The following is a 26,346-nucleotide window of genomic DNA, read 5'->3' as shown; positions in this document are numbered from 1 at the left end:
GGCATGGCTTGCTTAAAGAGGAATCGTCTCATTAGCGAAACAATGGCAAGAAACTGCTATTTGTTGTTACTTATACTGCTGCTTTCTTTGATAATGATCAACAAGAACCAAATAAGAGACTGCGTATAATAGAAGATGTTCTGAACGAGAGTTTAGCGAAAATTTTTCTCCGTTTGAAAATCTTTGCATGTGCCTCTTTAGTACATTACGTTCTACACGGAAATTAGAGTCATCGGGGATTTAAAAATCGTCAATTGCCGTGCTTCATTTCTGACTGTATCACTATTAGGCATAAGAATAATACGAATATAAACTTGACATGATATGTATATTCCTCCGCGTTTGCTGTTGTCTCACTCTAGTTTCGTAGTTTATTAGGCAGACAGGACTTAAATGAGATAGCAGCCAACATGAAACAATACATGGCAAAATGTTTATATTTGTATTATTCTTATGGTGACGAGAATACTGCATGTGATTCACAAATTGTAAAAGTTCCTATTAACAACCAACTCGTCTCACAGATAGGAAAAAAATTCAGAACGTAGAGTTGGCCACATTGACAAACATCCCAAACAGTCTTGCCAGTCGGATTTTCGTAGTACATTGAAATGCTGCTACATTTGAAGATGAACAATACGGAATTTGTATTTACTTCGTTGGATAATGTATGAAAATGCAGTGGTTGAAACTCGTGGCGGAGAAAAAGCTCATCTTCCACCTTTTTTTTTAAATTTATTTCCTGACGCAGAGGTTTCGGCGCCAGTATTTATCTTTGTGCCTACAAAGCATGCCTGTGTAGCACTACATATATTCGACGGCAGAAGTAAGTTGTGGCGGCACCCACCAACATTTTTCAGAACTTCCGCTTGCTTTGCACTCGATTCTAAGCCGCAGGCAGTTTTTTGGATTACAAAAACTGGAAGAAAAGTGCGGCTTAGATTCGAGTAAATACGGTAATTCTTGCCCACCTGGATTGGACTAGATGAGGAACCTTGGGGAACTCCATGTTGAGCACACAATATATTAAATCTGTAAACTATTTTCTTTCTTAAAGATATCATTTAAGCCAGTTATGTGTTGCTCCCCTAATTGCCCAGTTCTCTGTCAAATAAAAGTAATTTATCATGATTGTATTGAGGGCTCTTGATAAGTCTAGCAATATGCTCAAGGTATATTCCTGCTTGTCTAGTCCTTGTAGCTTTCATATAGGTAAAATAGCTGTTTCGTTTGAGTTGCTTTTTTAAAAATCATTTTATGAATCTCTTAATCTCTATATGGCAATGTCCTGACTGACTGACTGATTGAGTGACTCATCATTGCCCACACCAAAGTACTAAGGATATAAACTTGAAATTAAGAGAATGAGTGGATCTTATATTGTAGATATTGTTTAAGAAGAGATTTTTCGAAATTACAATCGTAAGGGGGTGAAATAGGAGATGAATGTTTTTTTTTTTTTTTCTTTTTAATTGTCGCTGTTAAGGCAATTTTGAAGCTACACCTACAAAAATTGGTATTTGGTTCTCAGTCAGAAATAAAGAAATATGCATTTCAGCATTTTTGGAAATTTAACTCTGTAGTGGTGAAATAGTGTGTGAAAGCCCTTTTTTGAAGCTTTATCATTGTTAAAGAACTACTAAAGAATTTTTAAAGCTACAGCTCTGAACACTAGTATTTGACTTCTTGGTTACAAAAATAAAAAAAAAAATAAATGTGTGTTTCAGTGTTGTTGGAAACTGAACCTCAAAAGAGGTGAACTGGGGATGAGATTTTTTTCTGAAAATATTTTATTACGAAAGCATTTTTAAAGCTTGGCCACCCAGTCAGAAATAAAAAAAAAATACATGTTTCACTGTTTTAGGAAATTCAACCCCTATGGGGGTGAAATGGAGGATGAAAACTTTTTATGGAAATATTTCATTGTGCAAGCATTATTGAAGCTAAATCTACCAAAAATTGTGTTAGGATTCTCTGTAAGAAATAAAACATATGCATGTCACTGTTCTTGAAAGTTCAACCTCTAAGGGGGTGAAATAGAGGACAGAGCATCTTATGAAAATATTTCATTGTTAAAGCATTTTTAAAGCTAAATCTTTGAAAATTAGTGTTTGGCTTCTCGGTTGGAGATGAAAAAATGTGTTTCACTGTTTTTGGATACTCAACCCCTAAGAGGGTGAAATAGGGTCAGACTGATTCACTGACACAGGCCAACTTAGAATGATAGAAGCTCAAAGTTTGGAGAGGGTGTGGATCTTATACTGTAGGCATCATTTAAGAAGGGATTGTCTGAAATTCCAACTGTGGAGTGGGAAGAACAGTGTTAATCCTGTAGCATATTCCTTCACTGAATTGTATGCAAATATCGCAACGGGTAGTATTGTAACCTAATCTCTCCGTTCAACATCAGTGTACATTGAAAGCATATCTGCCAGTGTCTTATTAAAGGATTCTGCGAGGCCATGAGCCTGTGGATGGTAGTCAGTTGTCACCTTGTGGGTGATAAGTTGCAATGTGAAATTACCTCTGACACTAGTTGCGAGCTAACGTCCCCAAAGATGTTCAGGCTCACATGCAGTTCCTCTTTGTCTAAATGTCTTGGCTCAAACTTGTCTAGGGGTTGAACCACACGTGTCGCATTACACGCCCTAAGTTAGACACTTGTGACCCTTTGGTTAAATTGTCTGGCTGATGGGAAGTTTGCGAAATACAAAGTTAACATAACATATAATAATAGCGATAATGATATCAGGAACTAAATTAACGACCCATAAGTGATGTAGGTCACACAGTTGCAATTTGGTTAGAATAATATTTGTTCAGAAATCAAACTAATAGTGAAAGTGGTCATATTTAGAATTACTATTACACTCGAGCGCATATACATTTGACATAGTTTGAATGTTCACAATCTCATCGTGAATTAAAGTCCAACACTCCAACTCAATAACTATGTGAAAAGTTAAGAGTTCACACCAGGCACACGGCTGCTCGCCTCTCAGAGAATTAAGTCCCACGATACCACACAACGTGAAATTTTCTAAGTTGTTTCACTTCCTAGCTACCTAAAGACCGACTGCCTGCTTTCGCGTCTCAATCCAAATTGTACCCTTTGGTGTCTCCAGCTGAACTGTCTGCTTTCGCATTTGCCCAGCACTCCCCCTGCCCGTCCCCAGCTGCATTTCCCGCGCACCGAATATCCTCACTCAAATAACTAGGGCAGTTCCCTTTCCTGAAGCCATCCATCTGATTGGCTACTGCTTATTCTACATTATTTTACATTTTAACATATTTAAATAATCAAAGCTTGACCACTTTCACATTCTAAATAAAGTAACAATAATATCCATTACATAATAAACGTTAAATTCTTTTACATAATACCAATACAGTTTCCTTCTTAGCTTTGAATGCCATGGCCAGCAGCCCTGCACCAATATCCTTTCTGATAAATAAATAAATAAATTGACTATTATGCACTAAACTTTACAACAAATATTCTATTACCTAATGATTCAATAAGGTGTCATGCTGTCATCGTTCAGTGTGTTTTGTGTGGAGGAAATGATGATCTGATGCTTAACTGAAAATAGTGATAATATAAATTTACTATACCTTTTAAACAAATAAAGTTACATATTTGATATTTATAACATTTGTCATTTTAATGATGCGCTTTTATATGAATTGTCGATTGCTAAGATCGACCAAAGCATTCAGATTTTAGCATTCAGGTATTTGTTACAAAACTTGTTATGTTCACTTTAACAGTAAATCCTTAACTATTACAGATACGATCAATATTCAAGTTTTATTTGGATCACCATGAAAATTTGTAGAGGATGGCAGATTAAAATTACTGTGGCTTGATTCCCTGCACTACTACAGAATTAAATAGTTTCCGTAAATGTTTCCCTTTATGGCCGATCTTGGGTCTGTCGTATTTAACACTGCTACATCTTCTTGGCCACAAATGGCTCATACTGGGTTTGTGTATGACATAGGTTCTCATCTGTCTCACTCGCACATTACAGCGCTTAGGTCTAATTAGACAGTAGACCCCATCTCATGGTGAATCTGCACCCTTTGTGGCATCCGGTCCTGGACGACAAGGTTCGTTTCACAATTCCTGAAGGCTGACTCTTTCGGCCATATACTTGAATTACAGTGAAATGCTCATTAACTCACACAGTCTCAACTGGAAAACTTTTTCATGTGGAGAGAGCATTGGTGCTCTCCGGAGTGCTGTGTGCTTCAAAATGATGTCTTCTACAAGGAACTTTGCAATTTTTGGTGCTTCGTTAGCCAGCACTGCTTAAGTGTCAAAATGGGTGAGGTATTAATGGCAGACTATTATCCATTGATTCAAGATTGTTGACTTTAGGGGCCTCCCCAAGAGGTCAATTCCAATTTGATGGGGCATTGCTGCTGCAGGTGGGATTGGTACCAGATGCCCTGTAGGTAACTGTGGCACGTGCTTCTGTCAGCATTCCATACATTGGCTTGACTTAGTGTCTAATGGATTGGAAAAGACTGGCACCTGACACTTGTACCTGATTTTGTCTAGAGTCTTCACAAATCCTGGGTGACCAGATGTTGCAGCATCATGGGTAAACTTCAACGTAGCTGGCGATAGTTGAGTTGGGATGACGAGCAACCTGGGATGACGAGCAACCATTTCTGCCCCTTTGGATCATAATTTCTCTTGTACGGTGCTCTGTCAATTGATTGAAACTTCTTTCATCAAGTGTTAGACTTTGTCAGCTTTGGACGTGTTCAGATTTACTATATGGCATTGTGCCAAAATGTTCTTTATGTACGACTATGTTGTTTCCCCATGATGTTGTGCCCTGTTCCTCAGTTGTTCCTCTGCTAAGCAGACTTGCTGCTCATTGTTACAGAACACTTTCATCGGTTAAGCCTGGAATTTGTCGCAGCTGTTGAGCTCCAATCAGTGCTGGTCTGTGCCATCCAAGAAAAAGTACACACTTTTCAGACACTTCATGTCTTCCTACCTGTTGCATTTTGTGACTCAGTCAAATTCTTTCACACATTTTGTGAGATACTGACTCGTGTCTCTGGAAAACACTGATAGGTGCCTGATGTGTATCTGACATACTGCTGTGTGGGCTCCATTGGTCTCCTGAATACCAGGTGTACCAGTATGAAATGAGTGTTTTTTTGTGAAAATGAAACAGTAATTTTGAATTGAAAAGTGAAAACATTTTATTCAAAGTACTGACCATTGCTTTCCATACATTTTGACCACCTTTCTGGCAATTTGTGGAAACCACCCCAATAGAAATGTTCATCTTTTGAAGCAAACCAATCAGACACCCAATTTTCGATTTCTTCATAGGAATCGAAGTGTTCCTCAGCCAATGCATGTGCCATTGATGAAAACAAATGGTAGTTGGAAGGGGCCAAGTCTGTTGAATACGGCGGGTGGGGTAGCAGCTCCCAGCCAAGTGTTTTGATTGTATCCTGAACCAGTTTTGCTTTGTGTGCAAGTGCATTGTCATGTAAAAAAATAACTTTGCCATGTCTTCTGGCCCATTCTGGTCTTTTTTCGATCAATGCGTAGTTCAGTTTGATCATTTGTTGTCTGTAGCGATTAGTATTCACAGTTTCACCGGGTTTTAGAAGCTCATGATACACCACACCTTTCTGATTCCACCAAACACAGAGCATTGTCTTCTTGCCGAATTCATCTGGTTTTGCAGTCGATGTTGATGGTTGTCCCGGATTAACTCATGATTTTTCCCGTTTAGGATTCTTAAAATAAATCCATTTTTCATCGCCAGTAACAATTCGATGCAAAACTGATTTTCTTTCATGTCTTTGAAGCAAAATTTGACAAATGTTTTTCAGTTTCCCATCTGTTTTTCATTCAATTCATGTGGCACCAATTTTCCACACTTTTGGATCTTTCCCATAGCATCAAATGGTCCGAAATTGTTAGTTGTGCAACATTTAGCATTGCTGCCATTTGCTTCTGATTCAAAGTATCATCTTCATCCAATATTGCTTGCAATTCAGTGTATTCAAACTTTTTTGGTGGTCTTCCACGTTCTTCATTTCTTGCATCAAAATCATTATTTCTGAACCGTTGAAACCATCTTTTGCTTGTTGCATCTGATAGAGCATGATCACCATATGCCTCGACAAGCATTCAATGCGACTCTGCAGCACTTTTTTTCAAATGAAAACAAAAAATTAATGCTTTCCGCAAATCATCACTTTCTGGTACAAAATTCGACATTGTTAACACAATGAAAACATATGATGTTGTTTGTTCCGTGACTTGATGTATATTAAATATCTTTGACATGTGTCATACCAACCAAACAAAACAAAAAATTAAGAACCGTTCACAACAAATGTTCCCTATCGACACATTTGTATCTTAACGCTCATTTCATACCGGTACACCTGGTATACAGTGGTACTGCTTGTATTCTGTTTCCTGTTGTTGTAGTTAATGGCTTTTACATTGACTTATTGAGTTGTGGTAATATAAAGTGCACTGTTAGAAAATTCCCCTTAGGACTTGTGGAGGGGACTGAGTAGACAATATTTTGAATTGTAACTGATGCCTGGAAATGTATTGGGTCCGCACTGCAGCAGTTTAAAGACAAGTTTGCTGGTGGGGTTTCTTAGTGATGGGACAACCGACTGTTTTTATTAGTCAACTGGTCAAGTGATTGTTTTTCTATTCAGGCGGTTTTTTCAGTCCAATGAAACAACCAAGTGAAACTAGTCTTTGCAGCCATGTCAGCTACATGAATGTTTTCAAACATTCACTGGTTTTGAGAGGTTTCACTCAAAGTGAGACAACTGACTAAAACAAGTCTCTGTTAGTTAGGCCATTATATTAATGTTTTCACTTGTCCCCTGGGTTTGAATGATTTTTTACAAACTTAATTTTTCACTTTTTTCCGTAGGGTCGTTGGGGTGGCCTCCTCTTCTGGCTGCCAGGGTCAGGGCTGCAGCTGGCACGAGTAGGTGGTGTGGTAGCCGGTGCGAGCACATCACTGCTGGGACCTGCACTAGCGAAGACTGGCCACCATGTCACCACCTCGCGCCAGCTGCAGCCCTGGCCCTGGAAGCTGCAGGATGCTGACTGTATCAAACAGGCACTATCTCAGATTTTAATTTCATTTATGGACATCATCTCTTTTCAGTAAAACAGTTGCAAAAATGTGTCTATGTTCCATTCTTCTTTGTATATCCCTAAGAGAACTCCCATGCTTGCTCAGTATTGTACTTCCAATGAAGCTTTGTTAGTTATGTGTTTGCTCCACCTTGAACAATTTAATGCACAGCAATGTATTTATCAGTTTTAAATGGTGAAAAGAAGAATCAGTCTTTCAGTAATGTAGGAAAAGATAGATTTACCATAAAGAAGACACGTCAAGATGCAACAGGCATGATTAAAAGACACTCACATATAGCTTTCGGACACAGTCTTCGTCAGTAAACACACACACACACACACACACACACACACACACACACACCACACACACACACACACACACACACACACACACAAGCAAGCACTCTCACGCACAAATGACCACCAACTCCAGCATCTGGGGCCAGAATCCATTACTGACAGAGGCTGTGGCAAAAAGCTATAGGTCAATGTCTTTTAATTGTGCCTGTTTGCAGCTTGATGTGTGTTCTTTATGGTAAGTAGCAATCTATCTTTTCCTACTGGAAGTTTCCATTGTTAGAATTAGATTTTCAGCACATAATGAAACGAATGTCTTTATTGCTTGTCTTCGTGTATATCTGAGGGTATGTGCACCCCTGTTTGTATTGTACGCCACTACTTTACAGCATCTAATGAAAATACTACAGACTGGTTTCACTCAGAAGAATAACTGGATAACTCGGTCATCACATAAACCACTAAACACTAAACAGTGCTTTCAATTGAATGAACGAATGAATGCAAGCTTTAACTGACAGAAAAACTAGAGACTGCTTTCACGTGAAAAAGAAAGAATGAATAACTTAGTCAGTAGTACACAAAATGCCACTGGACTGTGTCGACTGTTTGCATTCAGTTGCTCCCTGAGACTGGTACACGCAAAAGAAATGAATGAATAAAAATTCCACCGATTTGTAAAACTACAACCGACTGATTCATTTGTTTCCATTCGGTTGCTCTTATAGAATGATGCTATTCACCATATAGCAGAGATGCTGAGTCACAGATAGGCACAACAAGAAGGCTGTCACAAATAAGCTTTTGACCAAAAGGCCTTCAAATAGACGACACACACACACACACGCACACACACATGCAAACGCAACTCACACACACAACTGCAATCTCTGGCAACTGCAGCCATGCTGGGAGCAGCAGCACCAGTGCATGATGGGAGTGGTGAATGGGTGGTGGTAAGAAGAAGTCTGGGGTGGGGAGGAGGAGGGATAGAAGGGTAGGGATGGCATACAGTGAAGTTGTGCTGAGGAGCGTGCATTCCAATACCTCCCCCCCCCCCCCTCCATCTCTCCCCTGCCCTTTGTCTATCCTCCCAACTGCACATATCTGCCCTACCCTCTCTCCATCTCATGCCTGCACTCCCGAGCAACATTTCACTGTTCCCCATCCCTACACACCTACCCTACTATCCCTACCCCTCCCCACCCCAGCCCCCTTCTTACTCCCTCCCTGTCACCATTGCCATGATGCACTGGTGCTGCTGCTCGCAGTGTTGCTTCAGTTGCCAGAGATTGCAGCTGTGTGTGTGAGTTGCATTTGCATATGTGTGTGTGTGTGTGTGTGTGTGTGTGTGTGTGTGTGCTGGGTGAAAGCACATTTGTGACAATCTTTTTCTTGTGCCTGACTGCCACTCAGCATCTCTGTTATATGGTGCGTAGCAACTTTCATTTTCATAATATTGTTACATTCCATCCTGGATTTTCCATTGTTTGAAAGGAATGAATGAATAATTCAACCGGTATGTAAAGCTGCAACCAAATGAGTGATTCTATTGTTTTCTAACAACTGACCGAATCAGTTGTTTTCCTTCGGTTGTTCTCATCACTAGTGGTGCCCACGTAGGTTCGGCTGTTGTCATTTGACATCAGTCCTACCTCTGAATTGGTTCAAGTCTCATTCACTTGTCTGTGAGTGTTAGAGCAACATGGTTGAGCACACATTTGCAGAATACACTGATATTATCTTTCTATATGTTGAAGTCACAGTAATGGAAGAGCTGCTCATCAACTTTCTCATGTTCATTACCCACAACATCCAACTCCAGTGCATACCCTTTTCACCACATTTATGCTATGGCATTGAGAAAGGGGTACCTTCACTGTCAGCAGGCATGACTGTGGTGCTCCAAGGAGACACCACACACCCAGATTGGAAGATGCCATACTGCATCACATTGAAGAGAACCTGTCAATGGATTTTGTTTCTCTGGTTGTTAGGGAGTGGAACTTGTAATGGTACTTGAATTACGTAACCATTATGGCACCTCAACTCAACCTCTCAATACCAGCAATATTCTAATGTGTTTCTGTAAAGTAGTTAACATATTTCTGAGACAACATTCAGATTTGATTTCATTAATGTAGAGGTACTTTGATACATCGATATGTTTATGTTGCAATGATATTATTCTTATGTGTATTCTTTCTTTTGTCACTATGATGTTTGACGTACTTGTAACTCTTGATTTTTGGTCGCGTAAGCAGTTAGGTTAGTTAGAGAGTCGGACCTTGAAAAAGTCAAGTGTTGGACGTCATGTTGGAAAGACGCATATTGTAGTCAGCTTATAAAATGTGAACTTTAACAGTGAGGAAGATGTTTTCAAGTATGTTTTGTATTGTGAAGTGATGTTTTGTGTGTTATGTGATATTGCAACAAAAGCAATAAAAAGGAAGGGTAACTTAAATTCGGAGTGCTGATTATTTTTTTACATCACCATTGTGCTAACTTTGAAAGGTTTAATCTTCAAGAATGGTTTGTGAAACACATCTATAAAACTTTTGAATATAGCAGAATAAAACCTAGGCCTCATTGCATCCGAGCTTGGAATCATCACCACCTACATTTTCGACGATTGAGCCATGATTCTACAACGAGACCAGCGTGGGAAACAGGAAAAGATGAGTGCCTAATTTATTCATTATTACATGAAATGAATTTATTAACTGTGCTCTAATGACACCTGCCACATAATAACTTTGTTGTTGCCCGAAAATGCAGTATTTAGCAGCGTGAACAACACCACAATCAATATTAAATTTTGACCTTTGTTCTGGTAGGGTTGTTAGAAACTGTATACGAATTATGTGCTGGGTCAGGCCTAATAAATTACTTGTAGGAGTGGTTTTGTTACCAACACATTTTCAAACGGTTGTAACACAGAAATGGTGTTTTTCTGGACATGGGTTCCAGTTCAAAATATTATGTACCGAGCCTCTTCTACAAGTCCTAGAAGTTTGTAAGGGGAATTTTACAGCATGCTGTATATGTGTTGAAGTACTTGGCATCTCAGCCAAACAGTGTCATATTGAAACGATGTTAAAGTCCAAATCTGAAGACATGGTTGTCAGTGAAGTACAACATTTTGAAATGAAGGCACATGTGTTACTGACACTGACGCACAGCCAGAACACAACTGAACTTGAACTCCTGCGTGGAGAGTGCAGCTATTTATAAAAACCATCAAATATTGCAGAATATACTAATATTAAAAACATAAGATATTTCAGGAACATTCCAGAAATGGTAAATACCAATACTGAAAGTTTCTTTTCTGATAAGGCCACAGCGTGCATTAAATTGGTGAATTACATCATATACAGTTTTTCAAGTTTCTGCTGCACAACAATTTTATTAGTTTGTCATGTATACTCAGTGAATTCTGTTTCAGCTGTTACATTATTTTCAAGAGTTCCTGAAATATTAATGAATCTAAAACTTTCTGTAGAAAGTTATAGAAGTATATGTTGGACGGCCTACTTGAGGATTCTGGAGTTCTTTGCTGAGATTAGTTGTCAGTTTTTGTGTTGTTGGAATTTATCAGAATTTTACATAAGGCACTTCCTTTTGTATTTGCACCTATGTTTTTTGATGCATACATGTTTACAATGAGTTTACATTAATGGAAAATCGGTGGCAATAACTACATTGTAAAGATCATAAAATCATTATAAATATCATATTATGACCATCCAGTATTCTTGACATCCATTTGTTGTAGCACCTTACAACATATTCTGAACTCAAACATAGTGAGCTATCTCGAATAGAATGGCCTCCTCCTTGCCAATCTGCAGAGATTTCGAAAATCTTGATCAGACGAAATCTAGCTCCCACTTTTCTCACATGGCGTGCCGAAATCTGTGGATTGAGGCAGGTGGGTAGATGCAGTATTTCTTGATTACTGGAAAGCATTTGACTCAGTAGTGCAGCTAAGCTTATTATCAAAAGTATTGGGGTATTAAGTGAAATTTGTGATTGCTTTGAGGATTTTCTGCAAGGGAGAATGCAGCAGGTTAGCTTGGATGGAGAGTCATTGACATGTGTAGAAATAACTTCAGGTGTACCCAGGAAAGTGTGTTAGGTCCCTTGCTGTTCATGTTGTATAGTAATGACCTAGTGGACAGTATTAATAGTAATCTCAGACTTCTTGCAGTTGATGCTGTTATCTGTAATGATGTAGTCAGAAAGAATCTGCACAAATAGTTCTACATCTACATTTATACTCTGCAAATAACTGTGAAGTGCATGGCAGAAGGTATGTCCCATTGTACCAAATATTAGGGTTTCTTCCCATTCCATTTACATATAGAGTGTGGGAGGAATGATGTAAGTTTGTACGATTGTTTAAATGCCTCTGTGCGTGCTGTAATTAATCTAATCTGTCCTCACAATCTCTATGGGAGCAATATGTATAGGGGTTGTTGTATATTCCTAGAGTCATCATTTAAGGCTGGTTCTTGAAACTTTGTAAATAGGCCTTCTCGGGATAGTACATGTGTATCTTCAAGAGTCTGCCAGTTCAGTTTCTTAAGCATGTCTGTGACATTCTCCTACAGATCAAACAAATACGTGATCATTTGCGCTGCCCTTCTCTGTATACATTCAGTATCCCTTGTTAGTCCTATTTGGCATGGGTCCCACACACTAAAGCAAGCATTCTCTCTCTCTTATCTTTCCAGTCTTCCACCACCTCCCAAAGTCTCACTGTCTGGCATTCCCCTTGTAACTCAGTACCACCCAGCACTGGAGCAACTGAAGTACATTCTCAGCCAGGTTTTTGACTACCTCTTGTCGTGCCCTGATATGAGAAATGTCCATCCCACTATCCTTCCCACCCCTCCCACAGTGGTATTCCGCCATCCCCTGAACCTACACAATACACTCCTCCATCCCAACACAACCCCTGCCCCCAACACCTTATCTCTTGGCTCATATCCCTACAACAGACCTAAATGCAAGAGCTGTCCCTTACATCCTCCCACCACCACCTACTCCTGTCTGGTCACCTATCCCATCAAAGGCATGACTACCTGTGAAACCAGTCATGAGATCTACAAGCTATGTTGCAACCCCTGGGCTGCATTCTACGTGGGCATGACAACCAACAAGCTGTCTGTGCACATGAATGGCCACAGACAAACTGTGGCCGAGAAACAAGTGGGCCACCTTGTTGCTGAGCACGCTGCCCAACATGACATCCTTCATTTCAATGACTGCTTCACAACCTGTGCCATATGGATCCTTCCCACCAGCACCAGTTTTTCTGAATTACACACGTGGGAACTTTCCCTGAAATATATCCTATCTTCTCATAACCCTCCTAGCCTTACACAGCCCTCATTCCACCACCCCACCACTCTTTTTACTTCTCTCCTTTTCCGTTACCCCCCCCCCCCCCCCTTTCCCCTCTCGCACACACCTCTCCCCTGCCCTACATCTACCCTCCTGACTGCACGTAGCTGCCCTACACTTTCCCCACCTTGTCCCTGCACGCTCCTCAGCACAACTTCACTTCAGTTCAGGCAACTGCTCTCTAATAATGAAAGTTACCTAATAACTAGTATTGCCAATGGCACAGTAGTGCGTGTTTTCTGATGTATGTGTGGTTGTGTGTGTGAATGTGTGTACTTTCTGTCAGAACAAAAGCCAGATCCAAAAGCTAATTAATGCTGTGTCCCGTTTCATGTGTCTATGCTATAGGTGAGTCGTCATGTTTCCTTTATTTTACCAATTGTGTTAATTTATATGTATATTTCTCAACACATATTTTACAAAAAATATTACTTTTTACAAATTTATTATAAAGTGTAGGCTCTGGAGTTTTGCTATTTAGACACTGTGCATGTATTTATCATCATCTTTGCTCTTTTAAGTGACCTTGATTTTCATTTAGCTTAAGTCTAAAACAGTTACAGAAAGACAATAGAAATGATTGAAATATATTGCTTTTGTTCCATGGAATTTCAGGCAAACTACCAGATGTCAGGAGTTTGGTGCAGAGAGTTCTGGCCATCTCCAGAACCATACTGGTAAAAAGGCACTGGGTTCCTGCATTTAAGAGTCCACTGACACGTGTGGTGTACTTAGATTACACTGCAAATCCACTGCTCGAGTGCATGCACTTCTGCTGTGGATCTGTAAACTGCACTGCGCATATCCATGGTGAAAGCTCACCTTATCGATATAAGATCTATCGTCTGCACATGTTAAAATTACATAAAGCATGAAGTTTATCTGTGACAGGATTCCATGCAGAATCTTAACTGAAAGCCACCAACCTAATAGATAAGGGACTCAGATTTTCCACAGATTCATTGATGATGGAGCTCCAGAAGTTTGACATATGGGCCACAATTTTTGCTTCATTGTATTTCATCAAATGGCCAGTGGGAACACACTGTTCAGCAACAGCTGTCTTAGTGGTTTGGAGGAGGCGCGTATGCTGCTGATGTTCCTCAATGTGTTCCTGAACAGTGCGTGTTGTGTGCTCTATATAAGATTTGCTGCATTTCTATGGAATCTGTAAATACCTGCCTTGCACAACTCTTAAGTCATCCTTGATAGATCCCAAAAGTGCTGAGATGTTGGAAGGCTGGTGGAAGATCGCTTTAAAGTTATGTCTTCTCAATGTTCTGCCTTTTTTGCAAAGACGTTTTCAATGTATGGTCAATAATAAGCAGTTGCTTTGAAGATCACATTTTCCTCTTTGTTCTGTCATTTGTGCATCTGTGTTTTTTGAATAATCTGATGGTTTCGCGATGGTGAGTGCTTTGTCTCCCCTGGTGGCCAATCTTTTTATGGGAGATTTTGAGGAGTGAGCACTCGCCTCAGCTGTTTTCAAACATACAGTATTTTGACAATACATTGATGCCACTTTAATAGTTTAGCCTTTTAATTTTTCACAGTCTCCATGAGTTCCTTCAACTTCTGAACTTGATTCATGAAAACATAGAATTTACTATGGAGATGGAGAGAGAAGGTTGTTTGTCATTTTTAGATGTCTTGGTGCAATGTAAGAGTGTTGGCACACTTTGACATTTGGCACTTCAGAAGCGTACTGATACAATCTGTATTTACAAATACTAGTTGCCACCATCTGGCACAAACAATGGTCGTTCTGAAGAACTTAATCCACCAAACCCACACCATCTCAGTTGCCGATAAGCTACAGAAGGAACTGGAACACCTACAGACCATGTTTCTGAACAATGGATACTTGTCTCAGCAAGTACAGAGTGTGCTACAGATGCACAAACAACTGAAAAAGGAAAAGGATGAGGGTTTCAAAATGAGTGCTTATCTACCACATATTTTCTGTGAAAATATGCAGAATGCTAAGAAGGCATAAGGTTAAAGTGAACTTTTGTCCTCTTTCCAAAATCTTGGTATTTTTGAGATCTTTCAAAGACAACTTAAGAGTTGTACAAGACTGGTATTTACAGGATTCCATGCAAATGTGGCAAATCTTATGTAGCGTAATTGGATCTATTCACCACGTGGCAGTAGCAAAGACAAACAAAAGTTAGGAAATTTGCAGGCAGTAGCTCATTCTTCTGGCAGAAGGGTTGAAAAGTAAGGAAGGGTGATGAAGGAAAATGACCAGTGAGGTTTAGGAAATGAGGAGAATTATGGAAAAGTCACACAGAACCCCAGGTTAGGGGAGACTTGCTTCATGGGACGAGAAGACTTGAAAACCTGAGAGCTTAAAGACGGGAGATAGGGTTATAAGAAAGTTAGAGATCAGTGACCAAACATCTTGAAATAGTTAGTAAGAGCAGAAAGCTAAGTTTATTATATGTGGTAGATGTAGTGGACAGGGAAAATAGATAGGTCAGAAAATAAAAAATATAGAAAACTGAAAGGAAGTGAATAAAGAAATAAATTAATGTAAATTAGGGCCAAGTGGGTGGTGAGAACCAAAGACATGTTGTAATGCCAGTTCCCATTTGCAGATCTCTGAGAAACTGTTGTCATGGGGAAGAATCCATATGGTATATTTGGTGAGACAGGCACTGTGGTCATGACAGTCATGTTGCAGAAAATGCTCTGTAACAGGATATTGTGTGTTGTCAGTGTGTACCCTTTGTTTATGCCCATTCATCCTAACTGATCACTTAGTGGTAGTCATACCAGTGGAGAAGGCAGAACAATGTTTACTTAACAGCTGGTATACAACGTGTCATTTCACATGTGGCTCTCCCTTTGATAGTGTATGCTTTTCCATTTACTGGGCTGGTATAGGCGGTGGTAGGAGGGTGCATAGGGCAAATCTTAACAGTGATGATGGTCACAGGAGCCATTGGGTAGGATAATGGGTGCAGAAGGAGCATAGGGTCTAGCCAGGCTTTTGTGGAGTTTGGGGAGGGGGAAGCTCTTCTAGGTCTGCTGGGCAAAATGTCAGACACAACGGACCTTATTTCAGGGCATTGTTTTAGGAAATCTTAGACTTGTAGAAGCAGCTGATTAATAAGTTCAAGACCAAGGTAGTACAGAGTGATAAGAAGTACAGTCCTGTGTGTTTTTTGGATGTTTAAGTAGCACCAGGATTGGACATGATGGCCTGGGAAACCTGCTTTTGGACTAGACTGGTGGGGGTGATTATGTCCTATGAAGGCTGAGGTGAGAGTGTTGGTGTATTGCTGTAAATAGTCTGCATGTGAATAAATATGTTTGCCTCGAATACCAAGGCTGTAACTGAGGACACATTTGATATTTAAAGGATGGCAACTATCAACATGTAAGTACTGTTGTCCACTTGTATGTTTAATATGAACAGAAGTGTGCAGCTGACCCTCAGTGAGGGTGAGGTCAACATCAAGGAAAATGGAATGGGATTCAGAATACCACCATGTGAAATTTAATTGGGGAATTTTATTTAAAGATTCCAAAAATTTTAATGGCGCAGCCTCACCATGAGTCCATGTGGCAAAAATGTTATTATTGTACAGAAGCTAAAGATGGACCGAAGGCTTATGGATTCCAGGAAAGCTCCCGCCAAATGACCCATGAAAAGGTTGGTATAGGAAGGAGCTATCCTGATTCCCCTGGCCGTGTCACTGATCTTTTTGTGTGTCTGCCCATCAAAGGTAAAGTAGTTGTTGGTAAATATAAAGCTGATTAAGGTGAGTGGAAAGAATGTCTTAGGTTTTGAATTATCTGGGCTCTGTTTGAGGTAATGTTCAGCAGCAGACAGACCACGTATGTGGGAGAAGTTGGTGTAGAGTGAGATAGCATCAGTGGTGACAAAATTTAAGACAATCTAGAAATTGTCAGTGTCTTTAATATAGGAGGGAAGTATTTGTGCTATAGCTGCCAGGTGTTGATCAACTATGGCAGATATACACCGATCAGTGAGAACATTATGACCACCTACCTAATAGCCGACATGTCCACCTTTGGCATGGATAACAGTGCCGATGAGTCATGGCATGAATGCATTGAGGCCTCAATCACATCACAGATGTGTTTGATCAGGTTCAGCTCAGGCAAGTTGGGGGGCAAGCACATCAATTGGAACTTGCCACTGATTTCCTCAAACCACTCCATCACACTTCTGGGCTTGTGACATGGTGCATTGTCTTGTTGAAAAATGTCACTGCCATCATCTGCAACCTATATACGATACTCCTGGGCTGTTATGGTGCCCTGCACAAGCTCCACTGGACACATGGTTGCCCACATGAATGTTCCACAGTGTCAACTGGGTATACCACACATGTACCCACAGGGTCTTAAATACAGCAGCTCAGTGCAATTTCATTCTTATTCACCTGAGGATGACCAGAAGACTTGGCACCAAGCTATCATGGCAGGAAGTTGCAGACACCTGGCAGTTCATCCAAAATTTAATGGAACAATTGTATGCTGGTAAAGTTTTAAATTTATCATCATGCTTTTGCTTGTGTGATTTCATGCCACATTTAACGTATAAGCTGTCTTAAATTAACGTCATTTCAAAGTTTTTTTTAAGGATTACTGTGTTTTGTAACTTCTTGTGATAAAGAGTGGTAGTTAATAATGTTAATTGTTTTTATTTTCAGTGATATCTTTGATGAATGTCGCACATCTCTAGCATCATACTTTAAGGGAAATAATGAACCAGTTCCTTGGACTTTTGACACAAAATTGGTATTTGAATATGAAAATCAGTTTATGGACAGACTGAAACTAATTAAGGTAAATATATGCTTACAGTATTTACATCAAATCTGAGTATTAGTCCAGTGAAATTTTTATATTTTATTTCTAAATGATTCATCACTTCTGTTTAATTCTTGGTTGACTTTGTATTTCATTCATCTTGCTTGTTTTTCTCATGTTATTGCAGTATTTTTTGTACTGTGGATGTTCTCTTTCTCTCATTCTTTCAATTTTTTAGTGTTTGTTTCCTTATTTTACTGCATACATCACATTGCTTCCCTCTCCCCCTCTCCCCCCTTTCACTCACACACACACACACACACACACACACACACACACACTTTTTCTCTCTCTCTACCTCTCCTTCTGACTCCACCCCCTCACTTCACATCTGTTTATTAACCCCAATCAAAGAGTGTAATGTATGTATGATTTTACTGTTGTAGCCAATATGATCATTGTAATTATAGTCTGTAACATTTCACCTAATTGTTATCAATAAGTATGAAGTTTAAGCCATTTTAACATTTCATGTGATTGTACAAACGAGTACGAATGTTTGCTGTTTTAACTTGTCAGAATTGGATTTATATACCACCTGAAGTACACACACATAAACAAACACCGCTAAATGCTTAAAGCAATTATTCTGTAATAATATTGTTATGATGTATATTCTTTGCACTTTGCGATTATGTCTTCACTTCTGCTATACGAACCTTGCACCCAGCTGATTCCAGACGCCATATTTGTTTACAAATGTGGCAGTATACATATGATGTGTTACGACAGCAAAAGGAACTTGTGATCACTGAAGGTACTGTAGTTTACTTATTTAATGTTTACCATTAGATATCAGTTTAATTTTTTGTCAAAATTAATCCTAAACCATATTCTGAAATAGCGTTTCGTTTCTCCACTAGGCAGTGCCACAAGTTCCTCCAAAAATCGTAACACAATACACACACACAAATGTAATACTTACTAATGTAAATCCACCCGATGATGGAGGTTTAAACCTTCGAAACGCGTCGTGGAAATAAAAATAAAACGGTGACTGGTAACAGTGAACTTGTTGTTTCATTTAACATTGCTTCCTATTTTTTGTCTTTTCCTTTCTTCTTAGCTAGCAGATCATAGGGTGGTAATCAGAGCTGAAAGTTCAAACTTGTTTAAAACATACATAACAACTGTAATTTCCAAAGTAATATACTGATTAATACCTATAGTGTGTACGTCATTTACTGAGCTCCACTACTGTGCCAATCATTTATTAATAAAATTTAAACAGCGGGTAAAGAGAGACACACTATGTACAGAGGAGATTCAAAGTGATGAATAAGGACACAAACAAAAAGTTGAATAATTTAACATATAGTTCAAAGATGTGTTCTTTTTCAAGCATGAAACCCAAGAATAGCTTTGTAGCCGGCCGCAGCTGTAGTGAATGCTGCTCCACACATTTCATCTTTAGGAAAAATAATCATAAAAAATTGTGTAAAAGGTACCAGAAATTGAATCTGTGGCCTCAACAATATTAGTTATCAATACTAATCACTGCAGTACAGTACAAAATAGAAGTAATTCTTTTAGACATTACAAGTAACTTATTAAATAAGTTCTGTAATATGCTCCCATACTGTGAAAGTTCGTAAGTTGCACTGTGGCTCAGATTTCATCCTTAAGCGTAGTTTCGCTCCTGACAACTTGACTATGCATTTTTATTTCAAAGAAGGCAAAACGATGGAGCTCACTATAAGACAGTGCCTTCTAAAGTTCTGTGTTCATGTTGATTGGCTTTGTAATTGTTTTACTTTTTTGAATTTATTGTGGCTAAATTTGTAGTACAGGTAGGAAAGTTAAGATATATCATAAGCATATGATTCATATGTTTCAGGAGTTCTTTGTGACAGCACTTGAATTTTTTAAACTGGAGAAAGTTGAGATTGGAGGAGGGAAGGGGCGAGTACTTGGCCCAAAAGTACAAAAAATTTACTCTGATTTTTGTGACTTATATGGTCAGTTTGGGAGCATTACATACAATCCATTTGACCCCACTGATGAAAGTTTTGTGAAAGATTATTCAGTCTTCAGAGAGAAAATTGAGGACTTTGATCGCAAACTTGCTACTCTTTTGTGTCAAGCCATTGATGATTGCTACAATCTTGAGAGCATTTACAAGGTACTTTAATTTTGGTAATTTTATATTGTGAAAGCCTAAGCATATGTAAACAAAAATAATCATTCTGAAATTAATACTGTTATGAAAATTACAGATTGCTACAGCCAGTAAAGATGACACGTTGAGTTGCAGACAGGCACAGTGAAAAGCCTGTTAAACATTGAGCTTTCCACCAAAGACTGAGCTGTCCACCAAAGCCTTTGTCAGAAAAGAAAACACTCACACATTCACAAAAGTAGGCCAGCATTCTGGCCGCAGTGGCCAGTGATAGCCATCATGCGTGAGTGAAGTGTGCCTGCTTGTGTGAAAGTAGCTATGGCTGAAAGCTCAATGTATAACAGTCTTTTCATTGTGCTGTCTGCAAGCTAATGTGTTGCCTTTATAGTGAGCAGCAATCTGGACCTTCCATTATTTTGTTCTGAAGTTAATAGTATTTGACAAAAACATACTAGAGTTTCAAATTTATTGATAAATTGTTAAAATATTGAAACATATAGTGCTATTACATTTAATCAAAATGTACTCTTAGTGGTTCTTTACTGAACAGTTTTATCCCTTGTGATAGGATATTTACACTACTGGCCTAAAAAATTGCTACACCATGAAGATGACGTGCTACAGATGCAAAATTTAACTGACAGGAAGAAGATGCTGTGATATGCAAATGATTAGCTTTTCAGAGCATTCACACAAGGTTGGCACCGGTCGCGACACCTACAACATGCTGACATGAGGAAAGCTTCCAACCGATTTCTCATACACAAACAGCAGTTGACTGGCGTTGCCTGGTGAAACGTTGTTGTGATGCCTCGTGTAAGGAGGAGAAATGTGTACCATCATGTTTCCGACTTTGATAAAGGTTGGATTGTAGCATATCGCGACTGCGGTTTGTTGTATCAAGACATTGCTGAAAGCATTAGTCGAGATCCAATGACTGTTAGCAGAATGAACACCATGCTGGATCCCAACATCCTCGTATCACTACCAGTCAAAATGACATCCGCATGGCTGTAACGGATCGTGCAGCCACGTCTCGATCCCTGAGTCAACAGATGGGGACATTTGCAAGACAACAACCATCTGCACGAACAGTTTGACGTTTGCAGCAGCATCGACTATCAGCTCAGAGACCATGGCTGCGGTTGCCCTTGACACTGCATCATAGACAGGAGTGCCTGCGATGGTGTACTCCACAATGAACCTGGGTGCACGAATGGTAAAACGTCATTTTTTCAGATGAATCCAGGTTCTGTTTACAGCACCTTGATGGTTGCATCCGTGTTTGGCGACATCACGGTGAACGCACATTGGAAGCGTGTATTTGTCATCACCATACTGGTGTATCACCCGGCGTGATGGTATGGGGTGCCATTGGTTACACGTCTCGGTCACCTCATGTATGCATTGATGGCACTTTGAACAGTGGATGTTACATTTCAGATGTGTTATGACCTGTGGCTCTACCCTTCATTCGATACCTGTGAAACCCTACCTTTCAGCAGGATAATGCCCGACCACATGTTGCAGGTCCTCTACGGGCCTTTCTGGATACAGAAAATGTTTGACTGCTGCCCTGGCCAGCACATTCTCCAGATCTATCACCAATTGAAAATGTCTGGTCAGTGGTGGCCGGGTAACTGGCTCGTCACAATACGCCAGTCACTACTCTTGATGAACTGTGGTATCGTGTTGAAGCTGCGTGGGCAGCTGTACCTGTACACGCCATCAAAGCTCTGTTTGACTCAATGCCCAGGCGTATCAAGGCCGTTATTACGGCCAGAGGTGGTTGTTCTGGGTACTGATTTCTCAGGATCTATGCACCCAAATTGTCTGAAAATGTAATCACATGTCAGTGCTAGTATAATATATTTGTCCAATGAATACCCGTTTATCATCTGCATTTCTTCTTGGTGTAGCAATTTTAATGGCCAGTAGTGTAGATGTAGATATTGTTGTTTGCATGAGGTATTCCGCCTCATCTCATACCGTTCCAAGGGAGCTGCGGAAGTACTTGTAGTCTTGACGGGAAGAGGCGATTCGATCTTCTGCATCAGCCACACGGTCAAGGGATACCAATGGCCAGAAGTTTACATAAATAATGTATATGCAGGATGATTATTATTAAAGTTAAACTTTCAAACTGCTGTAGAAATAACACCACTGGTCAGAATGACGTCAAGTTGCAACGGAATATTATCGGAGAAGGGGGAAAATATATGACAGAAGAAAAATAAATAGTTACAAAATGTAGCAATGTGGCACTGTAAGCATCATAATTTAATAGTAGTCAACTACAAAAGAAAAATGAATCAAACAACAGTTCCTAAAGTGTACGTTTGTCTTTAAACAAACTGTACTACCCAGTGTGCATGGGTGTACAGGTGTGATACTGTTTTTTCTTGCTTTCCTTATTAATTTAATTTTTTTGTCAATTAGTAATGTTTCCAAGATGTTCATAGTGGGCGGTCATGGTATGTTTCAATTTTTTAAGCAAATTCTTGCATGAATATTTAATGCTCTTCCCAATAATGATACTTATAACTCTCTTTTGTATTCTGAGGGTACTCTGATCTGCAGTAGAGTAAGCCAGAATGTTATTATATATTTTAGACATGATTGTAAATATGCATAATATGCCACACTTTTTTGGGGTTAATAATGTTCTTTGTGAATAGGTAGAGTTCCTCTACAATGTGATACAATGGGACAGGATTCGACAGAATTAAATTTTCATTCTGTGTGCCCCGAATCTATATTATCTCCAGGAGCCAGTGAGATTTAATCGTTCAAGGTGGCTTCCTGTGAATAGTGCTGGATGGTGATAAATGCTCTCCTGCAGATAGTGATGAAGCAATGTTTTCAGTGGTGATGCAGGTGTACTCATTGTTGCCTGCTCTGCAGCAACTCTTTGTAAGGCTTGGTAGTGTGGAAGAAGAGCGCCTTCTTTCTATTGCCACACTTCAGCAAAACTCATCCCCTCATGATTCCATATCTCACTTTCTCTCTAGCTCTGCAAAGAGGCACCTTCCAATATGAGGGAAACTATAATCATATAAATGTGTAAGCTTGTGTTACGGGAATGATATCTGCAACATAATTTGCCATAAAATTTGTCAGTATCCACAAAATCAAGAATAATGTAATCAAATTACACCTCATGATGTTGCAACTGAACCTGTGTAACAGAAACATGCTGTTGCAAGGACCCACAAAAAGATTGTGACTGGTTGCAACATTTCCTTCAGTGATATTTGTGAAAATAAGTATAGTGTTCTCAGAATATTATTAAACACCATACTGTGTCTAATACTTGAACTGCAGTTGCCACCGAGAAACTCAAGCAGCAGGTATCTTGAGAACACCAGCAGGAGTGTAGGGAACAGTGAGAAACTGCACCTGTAAAATTGTGGATGGTGAACTATAGGGCAGGCTAATTGCACTCAAATTTTACATAAAATCAGCCAAAAAGTATAAGATCTTCACACATATTTGTTATTGTTAGCAACATGATTTTGAAGGTCTTCTTTCAACAAATGTACTTTTGATGTTAGTATACCATATTTTTAAGAAATTATTGGTGGTATAGCGTTATTTACTGGGTAATGTTGCAGTTTATCAACATAGCTGGGACCCTTCTTGAACGTGATATTGTTAAGACAGCAATTGAGCCAAAGTACTCTGTCATTCTCACAATGTTAGGAGAAGAGCTGGCCACTGTTCAGGTGAGTTCCCCTTTGTGTATGCAATATACATGAGATTTGTTAAAAAAGTTTCCTTGTAAATAAACAAAATTGGTTGCAGGAACTTTTTGAAGAACATCAGATGCTGTACTCACAGAGGAAGTATGTGCCCGCTGATATGAATTTCCCTCCAGTGGCTGGAGCCATTATGACAATCCACAAATTACGAGAGAGAGTTCGACCGCATATTGAGAGCTTGAAATCATTTGATAATCCGTATGTAGTAATTTGAATTTAGACAATATTTGTCTTTAAACTAAGTACTGTAAATACCATGTGAAGGTAATTACTTTTACAGTATTAGGAATATTATAGATAGCTACTCACCGTAAAGATGATATGCTGAGTTGCAGAGAGGCACAAGGAAAGGACTGTTACACATTTAGTTTTCAACCAAAGCTTTCTTCATAAAAGAAAACTCGGGCACATTCACACAAGCAAGCACACCTCACACACATATAACTGACATCTTTATCAGCTCGGATGGGAATGCAACTGTCATGTTGAATGAAAGGAGCAATTTGGAGTGAGGCGAGAAAGGGGGAAGGATAGCAAGGTACAGGTGGGGCTGAGAAAGAGCTGTGTCCAGCAGAGCATGCAGGGACTAGACGGATGCATGATGAGACAGCCAAGACTCTTCCCTCCCCCCACCCGTACCATGCTATCCTTCAGTCAGGCTCAATTGACCCGTCTAGACCCATAACATGAAACGTTTTACTTTCATGTGATGTTGCTTCTGAATCAGATTCTGGTGAGAAAACAACATTATTTCAATGTTACCATCCCATTGCTTTCCATAATTTTATTTGCATACTCAGCTGTGTTACTCTTCAGCAGTGGATAATATACTTCTTAATAACTAACTAGTATTTCAAATGTACTCCTATCTGTAGATTGGTTGGTTGGTTTGGGGAAGGAGACCAGACAGCGTGGTCATCGGTCTCATCGGATTAGGGAAGGATGGGGAAGGAAGTCGGCCGTGCCCTTTCAGAGGAACCATCCCGGCATTTGCCTGGAGTGATTTAGGGAAATCACGAAAACCTAAATCAGGATGGCCGGATGCGGGATTGAACCGTCGTCCTTCCGCATGCGAGTCCAGTGTCTAACCACTGCCCCACCTCGCTCGGTCCTATCTGTAGAGCCACCATGTTAGAGAAGATGTTCCACTCCTGTGAAATCTAAGTTTAGATGGAATACAACAGATGAGCCACCAGCATTGTCTGAATTCAAAGTAGAAAACGAGTGTGTGGTAGAAGTAGATAGTTGCAGTAGTCTTCTGATATTTTCAGTTTTTTTCAGATGATAAGGACAAAGGCTTACATTTGACAAATTTTCAGTTTACAAGGAAAGGGGATATACAACAACATACTGCTTCTCCTCAAAATGAGGAGACTTTTAGAAAAGCATTTTTCTGACAGAATTTCTTCTGCATAAAAGAAGACCCACCCCTCAGTGTGCAGACTGTACACAGAAAAGACCAAATTGCCTAGGGGAAAAACTCCACAAAAATAAACAGTTTGGTGATATTCTAACTGTCAAGTTCCACTCTGTATGCCACAGTTTTTTTAAAATTTTACTGTAGATGGGCAGATTATCCGTTAAAAGTAGTAATAAAAATCTATGCAGAATTTTTTCACAAAACATATTGACATTGAAATCAAGTTAATGCACAAAAATTTTAGTAAATGTTTTAATTATTTCAGGTTATTCAACTGAATAAACCCATCCTGCCTGTGAGTGGACAGAGGGCCACATCTTCAGCAGGGTCTGAGCAGGCACATGAAGGGGGAGGGGGGGAGACATTTGCTACTTTCCGGGAGCGCCAACATTAGGTGCATTATGGAACCCCTTGTTGTTGTTGTTGTTGTGGTCTTCAGTCCTGAGACTGGTTTGATGCAGCTCTCCATGCTACTCTATCCTGTGCAAGCTTCTTCATCTCCCAGTACCTACTGCAACCTACATCCTTCTGAATCTGCTTAGTGTATTCATCTCTTGGTCTCCCTCTACAATTTTTACCCTCCACGCTGCCCTCCAATACTAAATTGGTGATCCCTTGATGCCTCAGAACATGTCCTACCAACCGATCCCTTCTTCTGGTCAAGTTGTGCCACAAACTTCTCTTTTCCCCAATCCTATTCAATACCTCCTCATTAGTTATGTGATCTACCCATCTAATCTTCAGCATTCTTCTGTAGCACCACATTTCGAAAGCTTCTATTCTCTTCCTGTCCGAACTATTTATCGTCCATGTTTCATTTCCATACAAGGCCACACTCCATACAAATACTTTCAGAAACGACTTCCTGACACTTAAATCTATACTCGATGTTAACAAATTTCTCTTCTTCAGAAATGCTTTCCTTTGCCATTGCCAGTCTACATTTTATATCCTCTCTACTTCGACCATCATCAGTTATTTTGCTCCCCAAATAGCAAAACTCCTTTACTACTTTAAGTGTCATTGGAACCCCTTAGGGAAATAGTAATCAGAGCTGATGAAAAATCCAATGTGCAGTCAGTATGTAGTGGAGGAGGCCCTGCCTGCAGCTGTCGAGAGTCCCAGTGTGCAGTCATCTGCAACTTGGTAGCTCATGTCGGTACCAGTGATGTCTGTCACTTGTTTTCTGAGGGTCCTCAGTTCATACTGGTGGCTGGTGGAAGTGGTGAAGACTGCTGTCCTTGCACATTGGGTGCAAGCAGAGCTCACAATTTGCAACATTATTCACAAACTGATTGGGGGTCCTTTGGTTTGGAGCCAAGTGGAGAGT

The 26,346-nt window shown here is 39.7% G+C and overlaps 1 protein-coding gene across 1 annotated transcript in view; it reads left to right on the top strand.

Annotated features, from left to right (window-relative positions):
* Nucleotides 1-26,346, top strand: part of LOC126161033 (dynein beta chain, ciliary-like) — a 784,705-nt gene that overhangs the window by 93,999 nt on the left and 664,360 nt on the right. The window contains exons 9-12 of the mRNA XM_049916954.1: nucleotides 17,557-17,692; nucleotides 19,554-19,838; nucleotides 23,450-23,560; nucleotides 23,640-23,794. Coding sequence (XP_049772911.1) covers nucleotides 17,557-17,692; nucleotides 19,554-19,838; nucleotides 23,450-23,560; nucleotides 23,640-23,794 — 687 coding nt within the window. The remainder of the gene's footprint in view (nucleotides 1-17,556; nucleotides 17,693-19,553; nucleotides 19,839-23,449; nucleotides 23,561-23,639; nucleotides 23,795-26,346) is intronic.

This window comes from Schistocerca cancellata, chromosome 2, assembly GCF_023864275.1.
Source record: "Schistocerca cancellata isolate TAMUIC-IGC-003103 chromosome 2, iqSchCanc2.1, whole genome shotgun sequence".
In the NCBI taxonomy this organism is placed as follows: Eukaryota; Metazoa; Arthropoda; class Insecta; order Orthoptera; family Acrididae; genus Schistocerca; species Schistocerca cancellata.
The sequence above is the reverse complement of the archived record's forward strand: the minus strand, read 5'-3'. Positions and strand labels throughout refer to the sequence as shown.